This window comes from Mustela nigripes, chromosome 14 (assembly GCF_022355385.1).
Source record: "Mustela nigripes isolate SB6536 chromosome 14, MUSNIG.SB6536, whole genome shotgun sequence".
Taxonomy (NCBI): domain Eukaryota; kingdom Metazoa; phylum Chordata; class Mammalia; order Carnivora; family Mustelidae; genus Mustela; species Mustela nigripes.
Genome location: NC_081570.1, coordinates 16,529,403 through 16,551,588, shown reverse-complemented (window position 1 = coordinate 16,551,588; position 22,186 = coordinate 16,529,403). Strand labels below are relative to the sequence as shown.

The following is a 22,186-nucleotide window of genomic DNA, read 5'->3' as shown; positions in this document are numbered from 1 at the left end:
CGGTGGTGGAGACAAGGCACCTGAGGGGCTCAAATAAGCATCTGCCTTCGGCTCTGTCCTGATCCCAGGTTCCTGGGAATGAGTCTGCCTCTCCTTCTCCCTCTCCCCCTGCTTGTGCTCACTCGCTCTCTCACTCACTTTGTCAAATAAATAATTAAAAATCTTAAAAAGAAAAAACTTCTTCATATCAGTACCTGGCATTATAAAAGCTTATTTGTTTTATAAAGAAAGCAAAAAAAAAAAAAAATTTTTTTAAAGCAAGAGTGGGTAGCATCCCCAGCTCCAGAGTAGAAATACTGGAGGGCAGATGCACCATGGAGCACAGACAGTATCAGCATTTAAGTTCTCATTATCAAAAATCCAATGGAAACAAAGTAGAATACTTTCCTAGTCCTCAGAATTAGGGGGATTTAAAGCAATACCACCTTCTATTCCACTCACGGGAAGACGGTATATTTTATTCAAATACCGTATCTTATGGAGAAAGGTTATCTTTTCAAAACCAAGTGTATTTAAATAGGACACTCCTACCCATTAAAATCACAATCCATTCACTGGACATAAATAAAAGCCCACACAGAGAACCGCAAAAGCTATCCTTCTGAACATTTGTGTGTTTTCCTCACCTTGGGGGATTGGCTTCCAATTCTTGAAGTTTTTCTTCTAGCTTTCCTTGTGTTTCAGCTAATTCGTCATATTCCTGGTAAAATTCAGAGAACTGGGTTGATCTTAATGGGTCAGAGACGAATCTTGTTTATACCTCAAAGTGTAAGGCCTGGACCACCTCCCTGTCCAGGTCACCTCTGCGGTGTGCCTCGGCTTAAGGCTGGATCAGGGCTCAGGGATGGTGCTTCTTGGAGACCAGTTACAATGTGAGCCCGGAATGAAGGCAGGACGCAGCGGAGGGAGAGGGCGTGCAGGAGGAGGAGATAAAGGAAGACTAGCTCACTAGTGCGCTACAAAGAAAGAGTGAAAAAGACCAGCAACTACGACTTCCTGTGCATTTCCCATGTCCCTAGCACAGGATAAAGCATTTTAGATCTCTTACAAAGGAAAAGTATTAACACTGTGTCACATAGGAGATGATTATGGAATCTAAGATCCCACGGCTGAGAGATACTAAGGGATTTCGACCAGAGAGTTCCAGTATCAAATGACTGCAGTCTATGTTAGTACTCTAAGCTGACAGGGACAAACTACGACAGGGAGCTACACTGAGATGTAAGTTAAAGCACAAGACTGTGAAAACAAGGAGAAATTCTGCAGAAAAAGCAGATCTCAAACCACACTAACCCATTCAGTCCCCTTGGTTCCCGTGTATTAAATCCTCTTCTTCCTACCACAGGCACCCGTGATTGGTCAGTGGCTCTCCCTTTTCCAAAGCTTCCCAGATCTATACTCTTTCTTAGGATTCCAAGGAAAACCGTCCAGGCAAATATGAATACCCCACCTTGCACAGAGCAGTCAGATCTCTGTGTTTGCTTTTCACTAAGAACTCGGCAGTGATATCTCTGGGTGGCTTGACCTCAGATGCTTCTTTGTATTGCTGATGGAGTTCTTTAATTTTCTCTTTCAAATTTACCATCTAAGAGGGAAAAAGACATATTTACCATTTCAGATAGTGATGTAAGCCATCTCCAAATCACATGTGTCGGTTCCCCCTAAACTGCTAGTATACCTAAACAGGATACAACGCGAGGTCCTTGAAACTCCTCAGTACCTCTTCTACATCATGACATTTTAGAATAGGAAAAAAATCCTATACAGTTCAACACACAGGAATCACACCATTATCAGAGAAGTAAGATCATCTCTGCCTTCTAAAACAAACAGAGAACCAGGAGTGTTCCATTAATTTAAAAATGTGTATGTATATGTGTGTGTGTGTGTATATATATATATATATATATATATATATAAATAAATAAATCAAATTCCAGGACAAAGCACCACTTAAACTTATTGTTTTGGGGAACAAATGGTCATGATTTGTTTTCTAAATAATGTAAAGGCTATACCACCACACAGAACCTTCCAGAGCCATTCCTAATGTTAGCCCCTCAGCTTTCTGGCAGTACTGGGCCCCACAGCTATCCTGCCAGCTGGCTGTCCTCCAGCCTCTGCTCAATTCACATGTGCCACACACAGTCCATGAAGAAGGTGGGCACAGACCTCTTCTCACTGGACAGGAGGAAGAAACAAAGCCCAGTGAGAGAGTGAGGCAAGAGTGTGGTCACAAGATGCACCCAGATTTTGCATTAAAAAGCTCCCCGCAAGGGCCGTCCCACTTCATGTTTTCTCCCTAAGCTGACACTACATTCGCAGCTGGCAGGATCAGGAGAGAACCAAGTGGTTTCCCAGTCTGGAACCAGGCCTCTGCGAAGTGGTGGGAAGGAGAGCCCTGAGCAGACACACCACTGAGGACTATCCCCATAACTGGCACCTCAAGCGAAGTAATTATGGCAATGAATTATGGTCCCGGATGCAGACTCGTCGTCCTCCTCAGTGGGAATTCGACCCCGGCACGGCTGATCTGCCTCTCATCACAGAAGCCAGCAGAGGGCACTGGGCTAGCTTTGCCAAAGGGAACCTGACACAGGAAAGATCTACTTCCCCTGGCAACAACTTGCCAATAATACCATACTGAAAGACGGACAAATAAAACCATGTCTTTTATTAGTCACTTTTTTTTTTCTTTTTTTAAAGAATAATGAGTCCCAGCTGCATGGACCTTCTCTCCCCGCAGAGGGAAAAAAACAAAACTGGAAAATTTCTCAAGCCCCCCCAACCTGCACTAATACATCTTCAGCTATGAAGAAAATATAAAACCTCACCTTATTAAGAAGTTCTTTCAACTCCTCTTGAGTCTTCACTATCTTCTTCCAATGCTCAATTTGTTCATCTTTGACATGCTTTTCTTGTAACCTAAAATTGGGAGACAATAAATACGACCTGGGCACACAGCCAGCTTTGCAGCCCAAGACAGGAACGCATCAAAAACATTCAAGGACATCAAAGCCCATTGAAATTTCTAATACTTTGGAATGAGAAAGATGGCAGGTGGCAAATTATTTTCTTGGCTATATAGTTCAATGCCATAAAAGCTGTGAATTTTAGAACTGAGAGGGGTCTTAAGGATCATTTTAAAAAATGGTTTAACTTCGAGAGTTCATTAATTCACATAAAATATGTGAAAACTAGCTCAAATAAGGCTTGCTGAAAACATCAAAGCATAAACAGCAAATCTCTAAGTAGAATTCGCTATACAATAAGCAGTATCAAAATACTTACTGAATGACGACTTCCAGTGCCTGGCCAAGGGACACAGGCTTATTATTGAGGACATTGAAGTCTAGCTGATGACTAAGGTAAGATGTAGCTTCTAGCAACCGGTTAAACTCTTGCTCTACCATTTCATCTTTTTCTTTAGGAACCTGAAAATCCGAAGTATAGCAGAGTTGGTCCTTATAATAAGACTGAACATAATCATCCATGAAAACACAAATGCTCCACAGTTTCAAAGGTCAAAATATGCACCTCAAAGGGGGAACCTTTGAGGACAATGATGCCAACTTTCTTTTCTATGAAGTGGTCAACTCCATTGAATGAGGTATGAAATGTTTGGTCCTGATATTTTCTATGCTCCCAATTTTGGCCTCCGAGCTGGCACTCCACCTCTATTAATGGCCACAGGATTCACACTGGTGCTAGCTAGTGCTAACTGAAATCGCATGGGGCACAAGGTGTCCTGGCACTGACATGCACTGAGAGAAGCTGGGCCGACATGCAAACGACACACTGGAAAAGTCTCAAGGAACAAAAACTATGTCAACACACCTGAGGACCTTCCAGAAAAAAGGGCAGGATGTAAAAATAAGAAGCCCAAGTATTGCCTTTCCCTCAAGATGAATTTTGGGTGGGAGTAGGAAGAGAGAAGTGAAACTCACGACGATGAGTAAGAACACAATAGCACCTTCATGCTTCTGCAGAGTAACAGCGTGTTTTATGGCACCAATTAAGTTCAGAGCTGAATGTCCGAAGTGCTGAGACTATGCGTGACTGAGGTACCAGGTCTGGCTCATTACTGTGCAGGAAGAGAGCAGACTGCAAAGCAGATCATCAAGCTGCAAGATCACATTCCTAGTCCCTGCTGTGCCCCTGCTTGTTGATACCATCAGCTGGTTGACACAAATCCCTCTGCTATTGTTTAATTCAGTCCTAAAGGAAACTGCATCTGCAATTTTATTGCCGAATTCACAGCAGTAGCAAGAAGGAAAAGGCAAATCCAAAGCAAGTATGTCTAAAGCAAGCATCTCTTGCTAGAATAAACTGGGCATCAACTGGGAAATGGGATTCAAAATATGGAATTTCACTTTACAGCCAACCCAAAATTGGTAATAAGAAGACAGCATTAAAGAACAGTCTAATAAACACTAAGGCCAAGGAGGAGTGATGTTTTACAATCAGGGGTAACTTGTGGATGAGATCACCACAGTAAGATTCTACCTCTCCTTTGAAATGCCTGTGTTTTTGCCCTTTGCAATTAAACAGACAACTTTTAAGGACCTAGTCTCTGCCCCTTCACTGAGGGGTCACATGAGTATCTCTACATGATGAGCCATGGTGTGGCAAAAGAATATGGCAAGAAGTATAATCTGCACCCAAAAAAGAAAGGGAAAAGAACTGCAACTCTCTTTTGGAACTGTAAATATGACACCATAACTGACCCAAACAGAATCACATTCTAAAGCATCAAATTCTAAAAGGCCAAAGATGGGAGCGATTAGGAAATCTTTATGAATTAGAGAATCCCCCTTGGCCTAAGAAATACAAATCCCTCAGAATCTTCTGGTTGAGAAATAAGGCAGAGAATCGGTCTTGGGATACTTGGTGCACTTTCTATACGAGTAGTACCTGAGACTTGGTGGATCAAACACATCTGACCTACCCATTCAGCTCCATGGCCAAAGGAAGGAGGTCCTGGTGACATCCCTAATTGTGCTGATTACACAGCTATCACAGCTGATGGAAGAGACCCTTCTGTCAGGAATTTCATTTACTTTCTTGTCAGCTGCTTTTCCTCACTGATGTAATGGGTCATATGCAGAGCAGCTCACAGCAATGCTGAAATTTTGCTCAGTGTGATTCCTGCAATGATGTTACCAAAGATGGTTCCAGAAACTCCAAATTTGGTGTTTCTTTTAAAAAGGAAACAATTGCATTTTTAACGTGAGAGCTATACAGTTATGAGATCTGAACTGATCCCAGATGCAGTGTGCATGACTGCTTTTCCTGGAGTATAAATAGTGATATTTCTATGTGTGGCTTCAAAAAAGCCTAGCAAGAGGATGATGCTACAGAAGCAAGAGGGACCAGATCACATGTGCCTCTGCAATAGGGCAGAATGTGCCAATATACAGTGTGCAAATGGTACAGATTAAAGCTCTCCCAGTGTCAACCGGATGACTTGCTTCAGACAAGCTTTAATCTTTGTAGCTAGGGTGACAGTCACATAGGGAAGTTCATACTGAAAAAGTACGCAGCGCTCAGGCTCAGTAACTGGGGTCCAGGGTGTGTGGAAGAGAAACATTTAAAGGGACACTGTCAAGGTTAGAGGGACCAAATTTGACCGTTTGTTTCTTCCCTCTGTTTGCTGAACAGCCCACTTGATTCGTAACACTTTCCCCTTTAGTCCACCCACGCCCCACCCCACAAAAAACCTTTTTACATGCGCTTTCAATGACAAAAACTCAAATGGCACAGCCCAACATATAGGCGCAACTCTACAACAACAAACCAGTGTGAATGTATGATGGAGAGGATCTTTGGAAGGGAAAGATCTAAGTTTCAAGCTTTTAATGGGTTATTGTAAACAGTGAAGAAAATGATTTGAAAAATTATAAAAAAAAAATACCTTGACAGTGTCCTTTTAACCAGTGCAGCAGAGAGAGAAATAAACTGTAAATAACAGCCCAACAGCCACGTCAAATTTAGTTTCGTATGACAGCAGTAAAATCAAGGCTTTAAACACACAGCATGACACAAGCATTCTGTTAGCTCGGAAGCTGCAACCACCAGAGAAACAAGAACAAACTGTATAGAAACCGAAATGGGAAAGTCAAGGCACAGAAATGGGCAAAAGAAAGGCAGTTTGCGGGGTGGGGTGTGAGGGTGGTAAAGGGAGATGGTGTTGGAAAGCAGTGAGGAACAAAGCAAAACTCAAGAGAAAAGGAAAAACACAGAACAGTAACAGGAACAACAACAAAAACAAACAAAAACCAAACAAAAAGATGACTGCTCATCTGACAGACACCAGGACGGCAGGCTGCGTCTCTGGCCGGCTGACTGGGTCCCCTGCTCTGACTGGAGACTCCACTCTCCAGAACACGAGAGAAGAGTACTGAGGCCACACCCATTTTCCACCTAGGTAAGCAGATTTTAGAACTGCTGCCAAAGAGCCCAGGGGTAGCTTTCAAACCTGGATTTTAATCCCATTAACTTCAGAATCCCACTTTGAAATGAAAATATTTGGAAAATAGCAAATAGTTGTCCGTTAGGAAACCAACACTGGGGAAAAAACCAAAATATATTTTTGGTATTTTTAAATCTAGAATCTGTTTCTAAAATTAAGCTAGCCAGGTATGCTCTATTTGACTTACTCACACAGTAAAAACAAGTTTAGCAACTGACTAGCCCCTGCGCACTTCTTAAGTACCTGTTTCAGGTCACTGCCCTCCCCTTGGTGAGAACCCCTCAACTGTTAGTTCCATAAATAATTACGGAAAGGAGCCGAAATATTGGCAATCTTTAAACACAAGCCGCAATAATTTTCACTTTTACCTGACTATTCTATGCTAGCTTCTCAAACGGCATCCTGAGAAAGGAATTCAGCAAACGACTACCGGGGCTAACCAGCAAGTCTTCTGGCAGCTGGGTTTCTATGGCGTCCTGAGAACAGAACAGCAAACTAAGAAGGGAAAGTATCTTTAATGTTGTTCTCTAGCAAAGACTCACAAAAAGGATATCACTGAAACAGACCTTTTTTGAAACAAATTTTGATTATGACTTTTCAAAGCCATTTATTTCTCTATGAAAGACTCCGAACAGTTGCTTCAAACTAAGAATCTGGCATGTCCCACTGCTCTAAACAGGTACAATGCTAAGTGCTCTGGTCCTGTAGAGAGGACATGGAGCATCCCTGAGCATGGGCGGGGAACAGCAGCCTGGGTATGTAGCCCACGCAGAATAAATTTAGGGAGAGCCAAGTGATTTTCTGGACAGGGTCCTAATCCTACAGGAAGTCATCTCAGAGGAAGGACAGCTCTCCTCAGTTCTACCTCTGGTTACATTCTATCATCACAAACCCTTTAAGTCTTCAAAACCCTGTCCATTTCTCTTGCTTCCAGTGTGCATAAGCTCTCCAGCAGCACAGCAAAAGGGAGTTAGGTGCAGCTAGGTTCCGGGCACCCAAAGGCTGGAAATTTAGCCAGAGAAAGCCTCAGGAAGAGTTATGCAATGAAAAACAGCTGTAATGGCCAAATCTGGCCAACAGAAGCTACAATAAATCTATCTCTCCCCCTCCCATGCACTTCTAGAATTATGATAAAACGAAAGATTAAGATTAGTTCCTTTGGGGGGTGCCTGGGTAGCTCAGTTGTTAAGCGTCTGCCTTCAGCTCATGTCATCTGCCTGCCACTCCCCCTGCTTGTGTGCTTTCTATCTCTGTCTCTGTCAAATAAAAAAGTAAAATTAAAAAAAAAAAAAAATTTAGTTCCTTTGGTAAAACCTGGAAGAAAAATTTACATCGGAAGTCTCTGATTCAGTTTCTCAAATAAAGGAAATGAGATAGGCGATTATCCTTAAAGGCAGAAAAAGGACAACAGGTATATCCTTAATCCAAATAAAATTCATTGTGACTTCATAAATGGAGACAGTTGTCCACCCCCACTTTCTCATTTCATTAGAATCTTTTAGGGGATATAAATAACAGAGTTCTCTAAAGCAGTAACTATGCTGAGTGGAGACAGCACACGCATGTCCAAGGAGTTCACTCTAGCAGTTTCTAGCGCACAGCAGAGGTGCTCTGTAAATTCTTATGAATGAATAAATTAGTAAAGTTTAGAAAAGCAAAGTCAGCATTATAATTATATTTGAAAGTAAAGTACTATTTTGCAACTTTAGGAACACAGAAGTCACAGTATTTTTACATTGATAAAAAGCAGGGATTGGAAGATTTTAAAAGGTAGAGAAAAACAACCTTTAAAATACCAAAACTCGGGGTGCCTGGGTGGCTCAGTAGGTTAAGCTTCTGCCTTTGGTTCAGGTCATAATCTCAGGGTCCTGGGATGAAGCCTCACATCGGCAGGAGGGGGGGTCCCTATTCAGCGGGGCGTCTGCTTCTCCCTCTCCTTCCCCCTCCAAAGCCCATACACTCGCACTCAAATAAATAAAATCTTAAAAACAACAACAACAACAACAACAAAAAAAAAACCACCAAAACTGTTTCCACAAAAGAATAGGAAAACGGAAAGGGCCAGCAGGCCTGTGTCAAAAGTGTAACTAACCTAAGAGCCACTCCATATGAGTGCAAATGACAACCTGCTGAACTGAGGTAGGTATGGAGTGTACCCATTAACGGCCTTCGTAAAAGGCCGATTACTTGAAAGGCACTCTTTACCTTTCAAGTGTTCTTTCTTCCTCATAACAGATGAGCTATTCCCAAGAAGAAAATCAGGATCTGTTTTCTCCAAGTTGTTACTGAGCCTTTGTGCCTCATGTGGTAAAAAAACAAAACAAAGACTACAAAAAAACCCAAAAAAACAAAAAACCCAACTCCCTCCCCTCAATGGAGACCAGAGATTTTATAATGCAAAATACTACAGGACTGAAGTAATTTGATTAAGATGCTGTTTCATTACTCAAAAAAGCCAAAACAAAACTAGAATTTAAAGCCCCCGAGTTACTAGCTGTCTAGGAGATACGCTGACAACACTTACCCCATCTCCTCGCCAATCCATTTTTCAGCCTCCTCACTGATGACTCCCAAAATAGTCCTGAAATATGAATTACCCTATTTCCCAACTATCTCCATTTCCAGTTAAAGCTGATCACTGCAGAGTTCAGAGTATAACTCCAGCAGGTCAGTCTGAGGGCAGCTGCTGTGTTAGCTCTGCTTTTACAGGTTTAGAAGATAACCTCTATTTATAGGGACATCCTATATTAGAACCAAATAAGAAAGCCCTTGTTCTAGTCATCTGGAGCCATAAAAGCACCTTCTGTCAAAAACAAACACAGAAGCTCAACATTCTACCTGCCAGCGCAGGGCTGGAGAATAAGGAAGGGAACTCATCCAGGGATTCTTTTGATTGTGTTTAAAACAATAACAAGGTAACAGAACAAAAATCACTTGCTGTGCAATTTTTGTGTGTGTACCAGCCAAATGACTAGGTTTGGTGACAGGTCCTAAAGACAGTATTACAAATGGTATTTGTCACTCTGGTTTAACTGCTGACTTTGTGCAAGATGAGGGAACTGATTTCTGTGTACTAACAACAGAACCATCGAATCACCCTCTTTTGCACCGAGGCCGTGCACGAAGAATGGAGGAAGACAATCCCATTTCATTCAACAGTTGATTAAAGAAAAATCAATGACTGAGTGAATGTCCACTCTGTGGGGACAGGGCGGGGGGCCGGGCTTGTTGCCTCCTTAGAGTAACTATGAAAAGAAAGCTCTTGGAGAAGGAGACTCAGCTGATGAAGTCACACAGGCAGCAGGATTGAATGCACTGACTCCAGTCCCCATCTTCTCTGAAATGTCGCCAGATATGTAGCACAAGGGCCGGCACATCTCAGAGATACTGCAGTCTGGTTCCAGAACACCGTAATAAAGTCAGTCAAATGGATTTTCTGGTTTTCCGGTGCATATAGAAGTTATGTTTATACTGTACTGTAGTCTAAGTGTGCAACAGTACTATGTCTAAAAAACAATGTACATGCCTGAAGTAAAGTAAAAAATGCTATCAGCCAAGCTCTCAGTAAGTTGAATCACTGATGACGTATTACCATAATAAGTAATAATGAAAAAATCTGAAATATTGTGAGAATTACCAAAATGTGACACAGAGACTCTAAGTGAGCAAATACTGTTGGAAAAATGGTGCTGAGAAACTTGGCTCTATGCAGGGCTGCCACAGATCTTTCATTTGTATAAAAAGGCAGGGACCAATTTCTGCAAAATGCAATAAAGCAAAGCACAATAAAACGTGTGTCTGGGGGCGCCTGGGTGGCTCAGTGGGTTAAGCCGCTGCCTTCGGCTCAGGTCATGATCTCAGGGTCCTGGGATCGAGTCCCGCATCGGGCTCTCTGCTCAGCGGGGAGCCTGCTTCCCTCTCTCTCTCTCTCTCTGGCTGCCTCTCTGTCTACTTGTGATTTCTCTCTGTCAAATTAATAAATAAAATCTTAAAAAAATAATAAATTAATTAAAAAAAACAAAAAAAACAAAAAAAAAAAACGTGTGTCTGTCAGGGAACCCGATCTGGGCTAGCAGGCAATGTATTCCGGGCTCTACAAATTACTGACTGGAGTGACCCTGTCTGAGCTTTAGATGCTTCCCCTGCGAAATCAGAGAATGAAGTAACTAACCTACATACTTAGTCCTCAGGTTTCCAAAGTGAAGAAACATATTTGTAATTATAAACAAAATTAATGGAACGGTAAGCTTTTAGTTCTTGTCCTATAAGCCAAAAGCCAATCTACTGGTTAAGAGTTGTCCATTTCTACTCTGAACTAGACTATAGAAACATTAACATGACTTCTTCTGTTTGATTAACTTAAGGTAAACAGAACTCAAAGCTGTGACAAATCTTCTCCTAAATTTGAGAGTGCTTGAAGAATCCTCCTCACCACTTGGCTATGGCACCAAATACAAACAAACTGACTTAGAGACCTCCTCTTGTAAAGATCAGAGTTGAGGGACAACTGCAAATTTCACCTGGAAAAATACTCCTGCGTATATAAAATGCTGAAAACCGCACACCACCTCAACAGAGGTTTCCTACAGTGCTACTCAAAGGGCTGGTCCTGGTGAGAGGAGCTTATGCCAGATAATAACTGGAGCATCACTTCTTTTACTCAAGTCTTGCTATGCATCCCCACTTCCCCAAGTCATCATTTGAACTAGCCGTGATTGATGATGTAGTTAATTTTACATTCTGGCACAAACTATGTATTTATCTCATCCCGTACTGGTAACCAGCAGTTAGTTCATGAATTAGCAGCTGGTTGCGGGCTACACTTGAGATTACTGGTATATTATTTAGAAACGAACATTTTAAAAATGTGTTAAAAGTTCCTCTAATACCAAGAAAGGAAGAGACAATTCCTCTGGATATTTCTATTAGAAAAGAACTTTTTACTGTTAGACTAAATAAACCTGTTCTATATTCAGGAAAGTCTGAAGAAAAAGACAGTGTCTCAATGATCAGTGATATCCTTTGGCTTAGATTCCGTTACTTCTTGAGGACTACCGTAATACCCATTTCAGAGGCCTTGGACTACCGTAATACCCACTTCAGAGGCCTTGGACTACCGTAATACCCACTTCAAAGGCCTTGCTCCAGTGCAGTTCTATACAGTTCCGCCTGCCTACCTGAAACACCCATCTGGTCACGTTACTTCTCTTGCTCTCAACCCTCGGAGGTCCCAGCCTACACGTCAGCCTAGTGAGCAACATCCTTCACCCTCCACAGCAGTCTGCATCTCAGTCCCGCCACTCTGACCCCACCCTCCTTCACAGACTTCTCTCAAGTCTGAAACCTTCCTCCACAACCACATTAAGTCTTAGGCCACCTTCACAAATGCTCTTGCCCACCAAATCTCTCCGTGCTCTTGCCCCTCCCACTTTCAGAGACCTTGACTCTTTCTCTCTCCCTGGCCCCACTGGTTCTTCCAATGCAATTTATCCTTTTATCTAACCCTTAGCAAATCTGCCTTGTGTTCTGGTATATGGATGAGTAGTAGGTTTCTGGTTGGGATGTGTTTTTTTAGGGTAGGGGGTGTACCACAGAATTTAATGATCCCGTAATTCCTGACCTTCTTGGGTTCATAAGATATCTAGAGTCACTAGAATTTAAGACCCTTGAGAGCAGGGAATACATAGTTATTGCTGAGAACAATGCCTATATTTTAGCACATATTTAATAAATACCTGCTGGTTGACTGTGATTTGCTTTAAAATACTCCAGACCAAAAACACCTCAAAGGGACTGAATAGATGCAACAAGACTAGAATAAATCAAAGTCCATTATTACACTATTCTTTCTACTTTTGTATAGATTTAAAAATTTCCATAATAAAAAGTTGGGAAAAAATTATCTATGTATAAGTCCCACTAGACTGGGGGTCTCCTATGGCAGGGACTGTCTTATTCATCTCTATAGCCTTTACAGATCTTTGCAGAGTAACAAAATTTTATTGAATTGTTGAGTTAAGCTCTACTTCTTCCTTTTTCTCTTGTTCCTTCTATTTTGTTTACTCTGACAGAAGGATGTCCCACCCCCAAAGCAAGCCCTGGGAGGAATTTGAATCCAGAACGGGGAGGATAAGAGCCAAAGCATTCCCTTAAGTCTGTCCTCCTCTGGTATGAACCCCACAAAGTCTAAGGGCTTTAGTGAGGATGTCCATCGGACATAGCAGACTAAATTCAAGAGCTGGGATCTTACCACCTTTAGCAATAATAGCTAAACTGTCATATGCATCTTGAATCTTCCCTTCCTCAAAATACAAAGATGGTAATATGTTTATATCCTGAGAATGGTCAACTTGCTCATTCCTGATAGGGGGAGGTTGGTAAAATTCTGAATATGACCTTTTGAATTGCACCCAACCCCCCAAAATTAGGACTGACTTGCATAGTCTAAGCCTCTCAACATAGCTGTTGCTAAACTTACTCTCCCACAGCAAACATCACTGCCATGCTACTGCCTACTAAGTGTGGGAAACTTCTCTGCCTCTGGTCAACAAATACTTTCATCTACCTAAACATCTGGGTTCAGTATTATCATCTGGCTATTAGCTCATCAAAATCTTGAACCTACACACACAAAACTGAAGTCATAAAGAGCACACAGAGCTAAAGCACAGGATGGGAAGCACAATACAAAGAAATGAAGAATCAGGTGTCAATTCCACAGGTCTCTTCGAGTAGGCGGCCGCAGCCAAATATTTAAAAAAAAAAAAAAAAAATCAACTGTCTAGATAGCCTTCATTAAGTGTCTAAAGATAAATAAATGCCTAAACAGGAATTAAATTTGTATATATGCAATAATAATCTCTTCACATAATTTCTACCCTCAGTTCTTACTGATATGTGTATATATTCATCCACATATTCCCCCCAAATTGCTGTTTCAACTGAACCAAAGAAATTTTGAAAAGTTCTGTTTGTCCTCAACTTACAGCTTGTCCATTGGCTTCATAAAGTGGGCATTTTTGCTTGATCTTGGCCAATTCCATATTTACTTGTTTGCTGACCACAGCCATGGGATTCCCTCCTAAAAAAAAACTCAAACTATTAAATTCAACATATCTATGAAAAGAGAACACATCAAAGCAAAAATATATTTTTTTAATTTTTTATTTTTTATAAACATATATTTTTATCCCCAGGGGTACAGGTCTGTGAATCGCCAGGTTTACACACTTCACAGCACTCACCAAAGCACATACCCTCCCCAATGTCCATAACCCCACCCCCCTTCTCCCAACCCCCAAAGCAAAAATATTTTTACTCAAAATTTAAAATACTCAAAGTTTAGGGTATGTGAATTATAGGTAAAAAAATGCTTAGTAAAATAATATGTAATATATTAAATATGTAAGATAAGCATAAAGAAGCAAAAAATTACCTATAACCCCACATGTTAACATTTTATTATAGATTCTAGGGGCACATGGGTGACTCAGTCAGTTGGGCATCTGCCTTTGGCTAGGGTCATAAGCCCAGGGGTCCTAGGACTGACCCCCATGTTGGGATTCCTGCTCAGTGGGGAGCCTGCTTCTCCTCCTCCCCGCTCATGCTTTTCTTGTTATCTCGCTCGCTCTCAAATCAATCTTAAAAAACAAAACATTTTATAATAGATCCTTCTAGATTTTACAGGCATAAAATTATAGACAGACACACACACACACACACACACACACACAAAAGGATCATAGCGCATGTATTGTCTTGTCATCTTTTTTCAACTTAGCAATAAACCATGGCCATCATTTCATGTTAATATAAAGCTACACAATTTTTAGTGGCTGTATGGTTCTCTTTGTATAACAATATAATCACTGGAACCATAGGTTCTAATGTTTCGCTACATGCCACAGTTAAAAAGCTCCAGGGGCACCTGGGTGGCTCAGTTGGTAAGCGTCAGGCTCTTGGTTTTGGCTCAGGTAGTGATCTCCAGGTTAAGAAATAAAGCCCGGCGATGAACTTTGTGCTCAACTCGGAGTCTGCCTAAGATTCTCTCTCCCCTCTGCGCCTCCCCATTTGTGCACGTGCAGGCATCCCTGCATGTGCTCTCAAACAAATAAATAAAATCTTTTAACATAAAATAAATAAAATTTAAAAATTAAAAGCATGGTCCACCTCGTCTATTTTCTAAGGATAATTTCCTAGAAGTCAAAACATTGTACAATTTAAGTTTTGCACATATTGATGTATCTTTTCAGGAAGACAGTATTTGTCAATTCACCTCTTACTAAGAACAGTATCTTAAACCAAATTATTTTAAAACCACATTGATGGCTTTAAAACATTAGCTTAATCACAATCTCATATAATGGCACAAAACGAAGGAATACTTACCAAGACCTGTCACTACCATAGCTCCAAGATCAGCTACATAGTTTCCTTTGCGAAATGTAGCAACTCGTCCACCCACTCGATCCTGTTTTTTAGAAATTAAATGGCTAAAATCATCAATTTTATTTTAACCATAAGAACCTGGCATGTACCACCCCAGGCCTCTGTCTCTTATAATTTAAAAAGAAAAGTATAGTTTAGAGTATATTTGGTGTGCAGTGTGGGAACAACTATTTGAGGGAGTGGTAGGGTAATGAATGACACAGAATTAAGTGATAGGAGATAGGAAACAATTCGGCAACCAGACATATTTAGCCACAGGTACTATTATCTCTCTACTCAGCTGTCTCTAATACCATTTACTGTACAGGCTGAGCAAGGGCCACTCATATAGAAAATATCGGCTCACGAATTGCAACACTTAATGCCATCTTTCTATCACCATGTTCTGACTTTTGCCCCCATCCCCAAAGTCACCTGTGAATGACAGATGATTTCTTGACAAATGGTCCTCTAGTGCAGCCCCATGCCCAGGGGCCGAGTGTGTACAGAGCATAAACTTTTGACAGTATCTCTCATTCCTCAACCGGCCCAAGTTTATCTGTGCTGACTAGGGATTTTCAAATATGGGGAAAAATTACTGAGCTGTAGTGACACTTTAGTCATGGATATTTTGACACTACTCCAAATAAATGAAAGAAAAACAAAACTAAAAACCTGTAGATTAAGAGTCACATGGGTAGGGATCATAATGGTCCCATTATTCATTACTGTATTGCTAGTGCACAGAATAAGAGAACACACACGTTTCCTAAATTACCTACGAAATATTTTTAGCAAGATTATATTAAAAATTATTTTGATTTCCCATACTTTATTTGAAAAAATATTTTTAAAATTTACAATTTATAAAAAAGCAACTTAGAAGTACTGCACAAAACATTCTGAAAGCCTCTAAAAATTTTAGATTGTTTAGGTTATCCGAGAAGTGTTGTTTTTTAAATGTTGTTAAGTCCAGGGAAGCCTATAAGTCACTGGAAGAATACAAAATGTCAAAAATCACTCATGAAAATAATTTGAATAGTACCAACTTAACATGATGTTCTTTTTCTCCACTCTGTGCCATCATCCCTTTCCTCCTTTAATTTCCATTTCTCTTTCAAGGACTGATGATAAGGGAACCAACATATCTTGGCTGCATCAGGCACTAAGAAATGGCTAGGGGCGCCTGGGTGGCTCAGTGGTTTAAGCCTCTGCCTTCGGCTCAGGTCATGGTCCCAGGGTCCTGGGATTGAGCCCCGCATCAGGCTCTCTGCTCAGCGGGGAGCCTGCTTCCCCCTCTCTCTCTGCCTACTTGTGATCTCTTTCTCTGTCAAATAAATAAATAAAATCTTAAAAAAAAAGGCTGCTGCCCAAGACCATTCCTTTTCTTTTACTATCTAAAAGAGAATACAATCCACTCTGTTCCACCACTAAAAATAACTGCCACCTACAAAGGGCATGTCCATGAAGGCCCCAAATTTGAAAATTAACTGCAAGAAGCAATAACCTCCATCAAAGGGCTATAGGGATCATTTACAAACTCTTAATACTCACTGAGCACCTTCCAAAGTTTCATTGTCAAAAATGCTTTATCCAATATAAGTAACATTATCCAAAATACTTTGAGTAGTATACAAATCAGTTTGGTGTATTTCAAGCTATAGGATTCATTAATTTGCAATAGAGAGTTTCTTATTACATTGATAAAAACCTATTTCCATTAGGTCCAGCTTCTAAATACAATATAAAATTCTTACCCTGGCTTCCAGAAGTGTGACATCCATTCCGAAACTTTGTAATTGACGAGCTGCTGCCAAGCCTGAGACCCCAGAACCTATAATAATTACCTTTCCTGTCTTTTTAGCTAAAAGTAAAAAACGAACAAAAATTACAGTATTTTGTTTTAGGTTTTAAGAGTTTGTTTTACCATTTTTTACATCATGAAAACCTCTAGGTTCTCAATGTGTCATGATGTGTTACAAAGTAAACAGCTCACTTATTTTCCAAATAAAGAAACTACGTAAATACAAATTAGCACATAACTGAGGCTTACAAAATTTAATTCAATGTTAAAAACCTATAAATGAAATCCTTTATCTTTAAAGATTTACTTTCTCATTACACTGCGGTCATGTGCTTTGGTATCTGTGACTGAGTCTCTTCATTTATCTCATAGCTCTACTAGGACAACCTGACAGCCAAATTATTCTTAAAGCCATTTTCTTTAATCTCTACTTCTGCTGTCCTTACTATCCCTTTCTAAAGAACTATTAAAATTATTAAAGCATCAAAAATAAATTAAAAACAAATAGAAGTGCTACTTCTCAAAATACCCCTAACTCCTGGATTCCTCACAGGATAAAGAACTGGTCAATGAAAGAAAACCTCAAATCTCTGCTTTCATACCAGACTTCTCTCGTTTTTAACAAATTCTGTTTTCTGACTAATTTTTTTTATATTGGAAATTCAGTATCTTTTACTAAAGTACACTTATCAAACCAGAAATCACAGGCAATGCATATTTACGAAGAGGTTTTACTTTAAATCTGACATATAATGAGATAAGCTTGCGAATATCGGACTCCAAATTTAGACTTAGAAATCAAAATAAAATGCTACGAGCCTCCTGAAAATAAGAGAGAGTGCTAGAACTCTAAGTTAAAACTATGAAGTCCATCTGCCAGGTCCTTACTTGGTAGGGGTTTTATCCTCTTATAGATGCCGAAGTTGATCAGACCGTGACGCTCTAGGTAACTGTGAACTCGGTGGACAAGCACAGTATCACCTACAGAACAGAGGAATTTTAAAACATGTTCATATTTTTAGCAATTTAAACAGAAAGCTCCTTAACTCTGTTTTGCCGTCATGAAATTATTCTATACATATTTTCCATAAGCTTCAGATCATGTGACTCCTTTAGAAAGGTGATTCCTAAAACTTTTAGTCTGTGATGAAGTCCCAAATGACTATTGGGAGTTTTTAAGAATGACATTCCATTACAGATGAAATAAAGGATAAAACCAACCCCTTTTAAAGCAGTATTATAATCAGTTACTTTGGCAGAAACTTCTCAAGACTTTATGGGTGGTAAGTGGAAAATGAGAAAGCCAGCCAGCCAGCCAAATGGCAACAAAGTACCCCGGGGATTAAAGCCGGAACACAGTCCTGGTATAGCAATCTCCTGAACTCACAACTTAAAAAAACAAGAAAATAATTACAAAGACACATAATAGTTTTTTATAAGGCTTATTTCTGGATAGCACAAGGTAAAGTAAGATGATAACATGAACTGAAAAAATTCATTATCAATGAACCATGAGCCAAAACCAGTCCCACAGAAAACACTACTTACTGTTGTAAGGCGCTTCTAATTGCTGAAGAGTAGCCTCAAAGGTCAGCTGAATCTTTGGATTATCCAACCACAACTGCAACTGTATTTAAATGACAAATTTTTTTTACACAAGTAAGATGCAGACCACGTGACCACTTTAAAATCTTTTCAACTTGAAGGCCTCAACTACAGGCTTTCCTTTCACTGACGCAAAGGGTTATACTCCTGACAAACTGATGAAACGCAAAACCATGTCAAACGAGTAAATAACTGAAGAAGCTGGAAGATAGCCTAAAACAAAACCCAAAAAACCCTAGTAACTTGCCAGTATCATACAGCTGGCAGGGACCAACTAGGATTTAAACTGGGTTACTTGACTCCAGAGATACTGAGTAGATAAAAATCCACGAAATCAAATGATCAGTTAGATACGCAAAGATGGAAGGGAGGTTAACAGGTCCCAAGGATAAGTCCACAGTTTGTAGCCTACACAGCTAAATGAGTTGGTATGCTATTCACTAAATGAGGGTCACTGAAAGAAGAGGTGGGTTTAGTTTCAAGAAAACCAAGAGATGCAAGATTGGCATCTGGATACAGAGCTAGGGTTCTGAGGGGAAAAAAAAAGTCTGGAGCCATTTGCTTATGGATGATAACTGAAGCCGAAGTGCAGAAGAGGCCTCCTTGGGACAATACACAGCAGAGGGAGGAAAAGACCATAAGGAGCCTTAAGGAATTCCAATCAGTTCACATAATGCCCGGGGCGCCTGGGTGGCTCAGCTGGGTAAGCGTCTGCCTTTGGCTCAGGTCACGATCTCAGGGTTCTGGGATCGAGCTTCACATTGGGCTCCCTGCTCAGCAGGGAGCCTGCTTCTCCCGTTCTCTCTGCCTGACACTCCCCCTGCTTATGCTCCCTCACTTTCTGTCAAATAAATAAAATCTTTAAAAAAAAATAGAGATAAGCCTACAAAGCGGTCAGAAAAGACAACCACCAGGGAGGCAGAAGAACAAGAATACCATCTTAAGCTAAGGGAAGGGAAGTTTAAGAGTTTAAGAAGAAAGTAGTCAGTTATTTCAAATACTGCTGAAAAAGCATTAAGATAAGGAATGAAAAATATTATGGTACAATCAATAGGCTCTAACACAAATGCTCTTCAAACTGAATAGGCCAGACCAACTAAATGCCACTATATTTAAGTCCTAGCTAAAAATTAACTGCTCCATAGACAAGTGTCAACAAAGACATGTGGCTGTGTGTAAATAAACCCAATTACAAAAAGATATGACCAAATTCATAAGCACCCTCTACTTTTCTCTATGGCCACTGTCAGGGCAAAATGGAATTCCTCAAGTACACACTAGGCCCAAACTCCTCACCCCTCAATACAAGCCTTCTTCCTCTGCCCATCCTATAAAAAAATAATAAAGTGCAGGTCATAGTTTTTAGCTCAATAATCCTAAAGTTGTTGTGGTTTCAAAATCTGGAAGCAAAAGAACGGACACAATTCTTGTAAGAGAATGATTTATGTTCAGTTTTACAGCTAGAGGCCCACAACTCTAACCTGAGCCAGTCCTTCCTTCTCCCAATCTAGATTTTGGTCACAGAATATAAATCAGAGAAAACAGACATCACTGTAAATCCACCACTCAAATTCAAGTAAAGAGTGAAAACTTTTCTCAGATGAAACAAAAAATGACCTTATCTAAACAAATACACTTCTATTTTTTTTTCTTTTTTTTTTTTTTTTTCTCAAAGATTTATTTATTTTGACAGAGAGAAATCACAAGTAGACAGAGAGGCAGCCAGAGAGAGAGAGAGAGAGAGTAGCAAGCTCCCTGCTGAGCAGAGAGCCCGATGCGGGACTCGATCCCAGGACCCTGAGATCATGACCTGAGCCGAAGGCAGCGGCTTAATCCACTGAGCCACCCAGGCGCCCCAACAAATACACTTCTAAAAGAATTTAATCAATCAATTTTAAGTAAGCTCTATACTCAACATGGGACTTGAACTCAAAATCCTGAGATCAAGAGTTGCATGCTCTACTGACTGAGCCAGCCAGCTGCCCCTAAAAAATCCATTCAGATCAAACAAATATTGATGTTATACACAGAAGCTGATTCTAAGACAAGTAAGCGTCAGAAATATACATTAAAAATTTTCCATTCACTTTTTAAAAAATCACCCTGTTTTTTCTTCATTCAAAAATCCGTTTATTCTGTACTATGAAAACCCAATATAACCCACCACCCACTCTAGCTAATAATCTAAATTCAGCAGGGGTTTTGCAAACTAATAGCCAAAGTAAAGAAGTTAGTGGTAGCTAAAAGCAGACATGCTAAAATGACATCTGAGCTATACTCAAAGTAGCCGAAATTACAATATAAATTTACTTTGTATCACCCTAGACTACACTGAATATGTTCTGAATAGTATCTTGTCTTCCTCTACTCTGTGGCTTAAAATTTGATGAATAAAGGCCATGAAAGAAAAATTCAAAGACATAAAAAATGACTAATAAATGTGGGGAAAAAATCAGTCTTTTGGAAATAGAAAAGAAATGAAAAACTTTAAGTCTATTACAGCAGCACAAATTATCATTGTTTTAACAACCAAAGCACGGACAGAGCAATAGGGATGCTGACTGATTCAGTCTTCTCTGGGAAGCTATGTGACCATATCCATCTATCATCTATCTATCATTTATCTATATCAATTGATATATATGTATGTATTGTATTTGGGTTTTTATACATACATGCACGTGTGTGTGTGTGTGTGTGTGTGTATGTCATAAGGAAATAATAACCAGAGATAGTCAAGATGTATAAAGCTGTTCAGAGCTTAATAAAGCACAAATGGACATATAAATGCCTAACTTACAGTATGACCCAACTATCAGACAAAATATCATGCAGACATTAAAATCAAGCACTTAGCCAGAAGAGGAGGTTGAAGCAGAGGAGCAGAACAGAATAAGAGTTTGTCTTATCCTGGGAAAGACAGACAAAATGATTATTAAAAATTTGAAAAACATGGGGGGAGGGGGTGGCACAGTTCAGTCACTGAGCACTAAACTCTTGGTTTTAGCTCAGGATCTGATCTCAGGGTCATGGATTAAGTCCCACAATGGGCTCAGGGTGGAGTCTGCTTGACATTCTTTCCCTCCTCTCTCCCCCCTGCTCCTCCCCCAATTCACGCTCTCTAGAATAATGAAATCGTAAGGGGGGGGGAGGCAGGGTGTGGGGAGGCACCTGGGTGGCTCCGTCAATTAGTCAATTAAGTGTCTGACTCTTGGTTTCAGCTCAGGTCAGGCTCTCAGGGTTGTGAGACTGAGCCCTACATCTGGCTCTGCGCTGGGTGTGGAGCCTGCTTAAGATTCTTTCTCTCCTCCTCCCTCTGCCCTTCCTCTGCTTTAAAAAAAAAAAAAAAAAAAAAAGTTTCAGGGCACCTGGCTGGCTCAGTCAGTAGAGCACGCAACTCTTGATCTCAGGGTTGTGAGTTTGAGCCCCACATGTGGCCTGGTTTACTTAAAAAATTAAAAGTCTGAATGAAGATTCTTTGGGTTTATGAGATTATGAAAAACAAAAAGAATCCAAAGGATATATGGGAACAGCATTTCAATTTTTAAAAACAAAAATTAAATACATATTAAAAAAAATAACTGGGGGTACCTGGGTGGCTCAGTGAGTTAAAGCCTCTGCCTTCGGCTCAGGTCATGATCCCAGGGTCCTGGGATGGAGCCCCACATTGGGCTCTCTGCTCAGCAGGGAGCCTGCTTCCCCTTCTCTCTCTGCCTGCCTCTCTGCCTACTTGTGATCTCTGTCTATCAAAATATATAAAATCTTAAAAAATAATAACTGAAGGGAAAAAACTAATTTTTTTAACAATGGTTATCTCTGGGTAATGGTACATGTTATAGCTAATTTTGTAATTCTTCCCTTTCTTTTTTTGCCATTAT

General features: G+C 40.3%; 1 protein-coding gene across 2 annotated transcripts in view; it reads right to left on the bottom strand.

Moving 5' to 3' along the window:
• KDM1A (lysine demethylase 1A) overlaps positions 1-22,186 on the bottom strand; it is a 60,764-nt gene that overhangs the window by 10,106 nt on the left and 28,472 nt on the right. For both annotated transcript variants that reach the window (XM_059376599.1, XM_059376600.1), the window contains 9 exons: positions 18,252-18,330; positions 17,592-17,684; positions 16,657-16,763; positions 14,861-14,942; positions 13,459-13,553; positions 3,292-3,434; positions 2,835-2,925; positions 1,451-1,585; positions 627-700 (listed from right to left, as the gene is read on the bottom strand). In XM_059376599.1, coding sequence (XP_059232582.1) covers positions 627-700; positions 1,451-1,585; positions 2,835-2,925; positions 3,292-3,434; positions 13,459-13,553; positions 14,861-14,942; positions 16,657-16,763; positions 17,592-17,684; positions 18,252-18,330 — 899 coding nt within the window. The remainder of the gene's footprint in view (positions 1-626; positions 701-1,450; positions 1,586-2,834; positions 2,926-3,291; positions 3,435-13,458; positions 13,554-14,860; positions 14,943-16,656; positions 16,764-17,591; positions 17,685-18,251; positions 18,331-22,186) is intronic.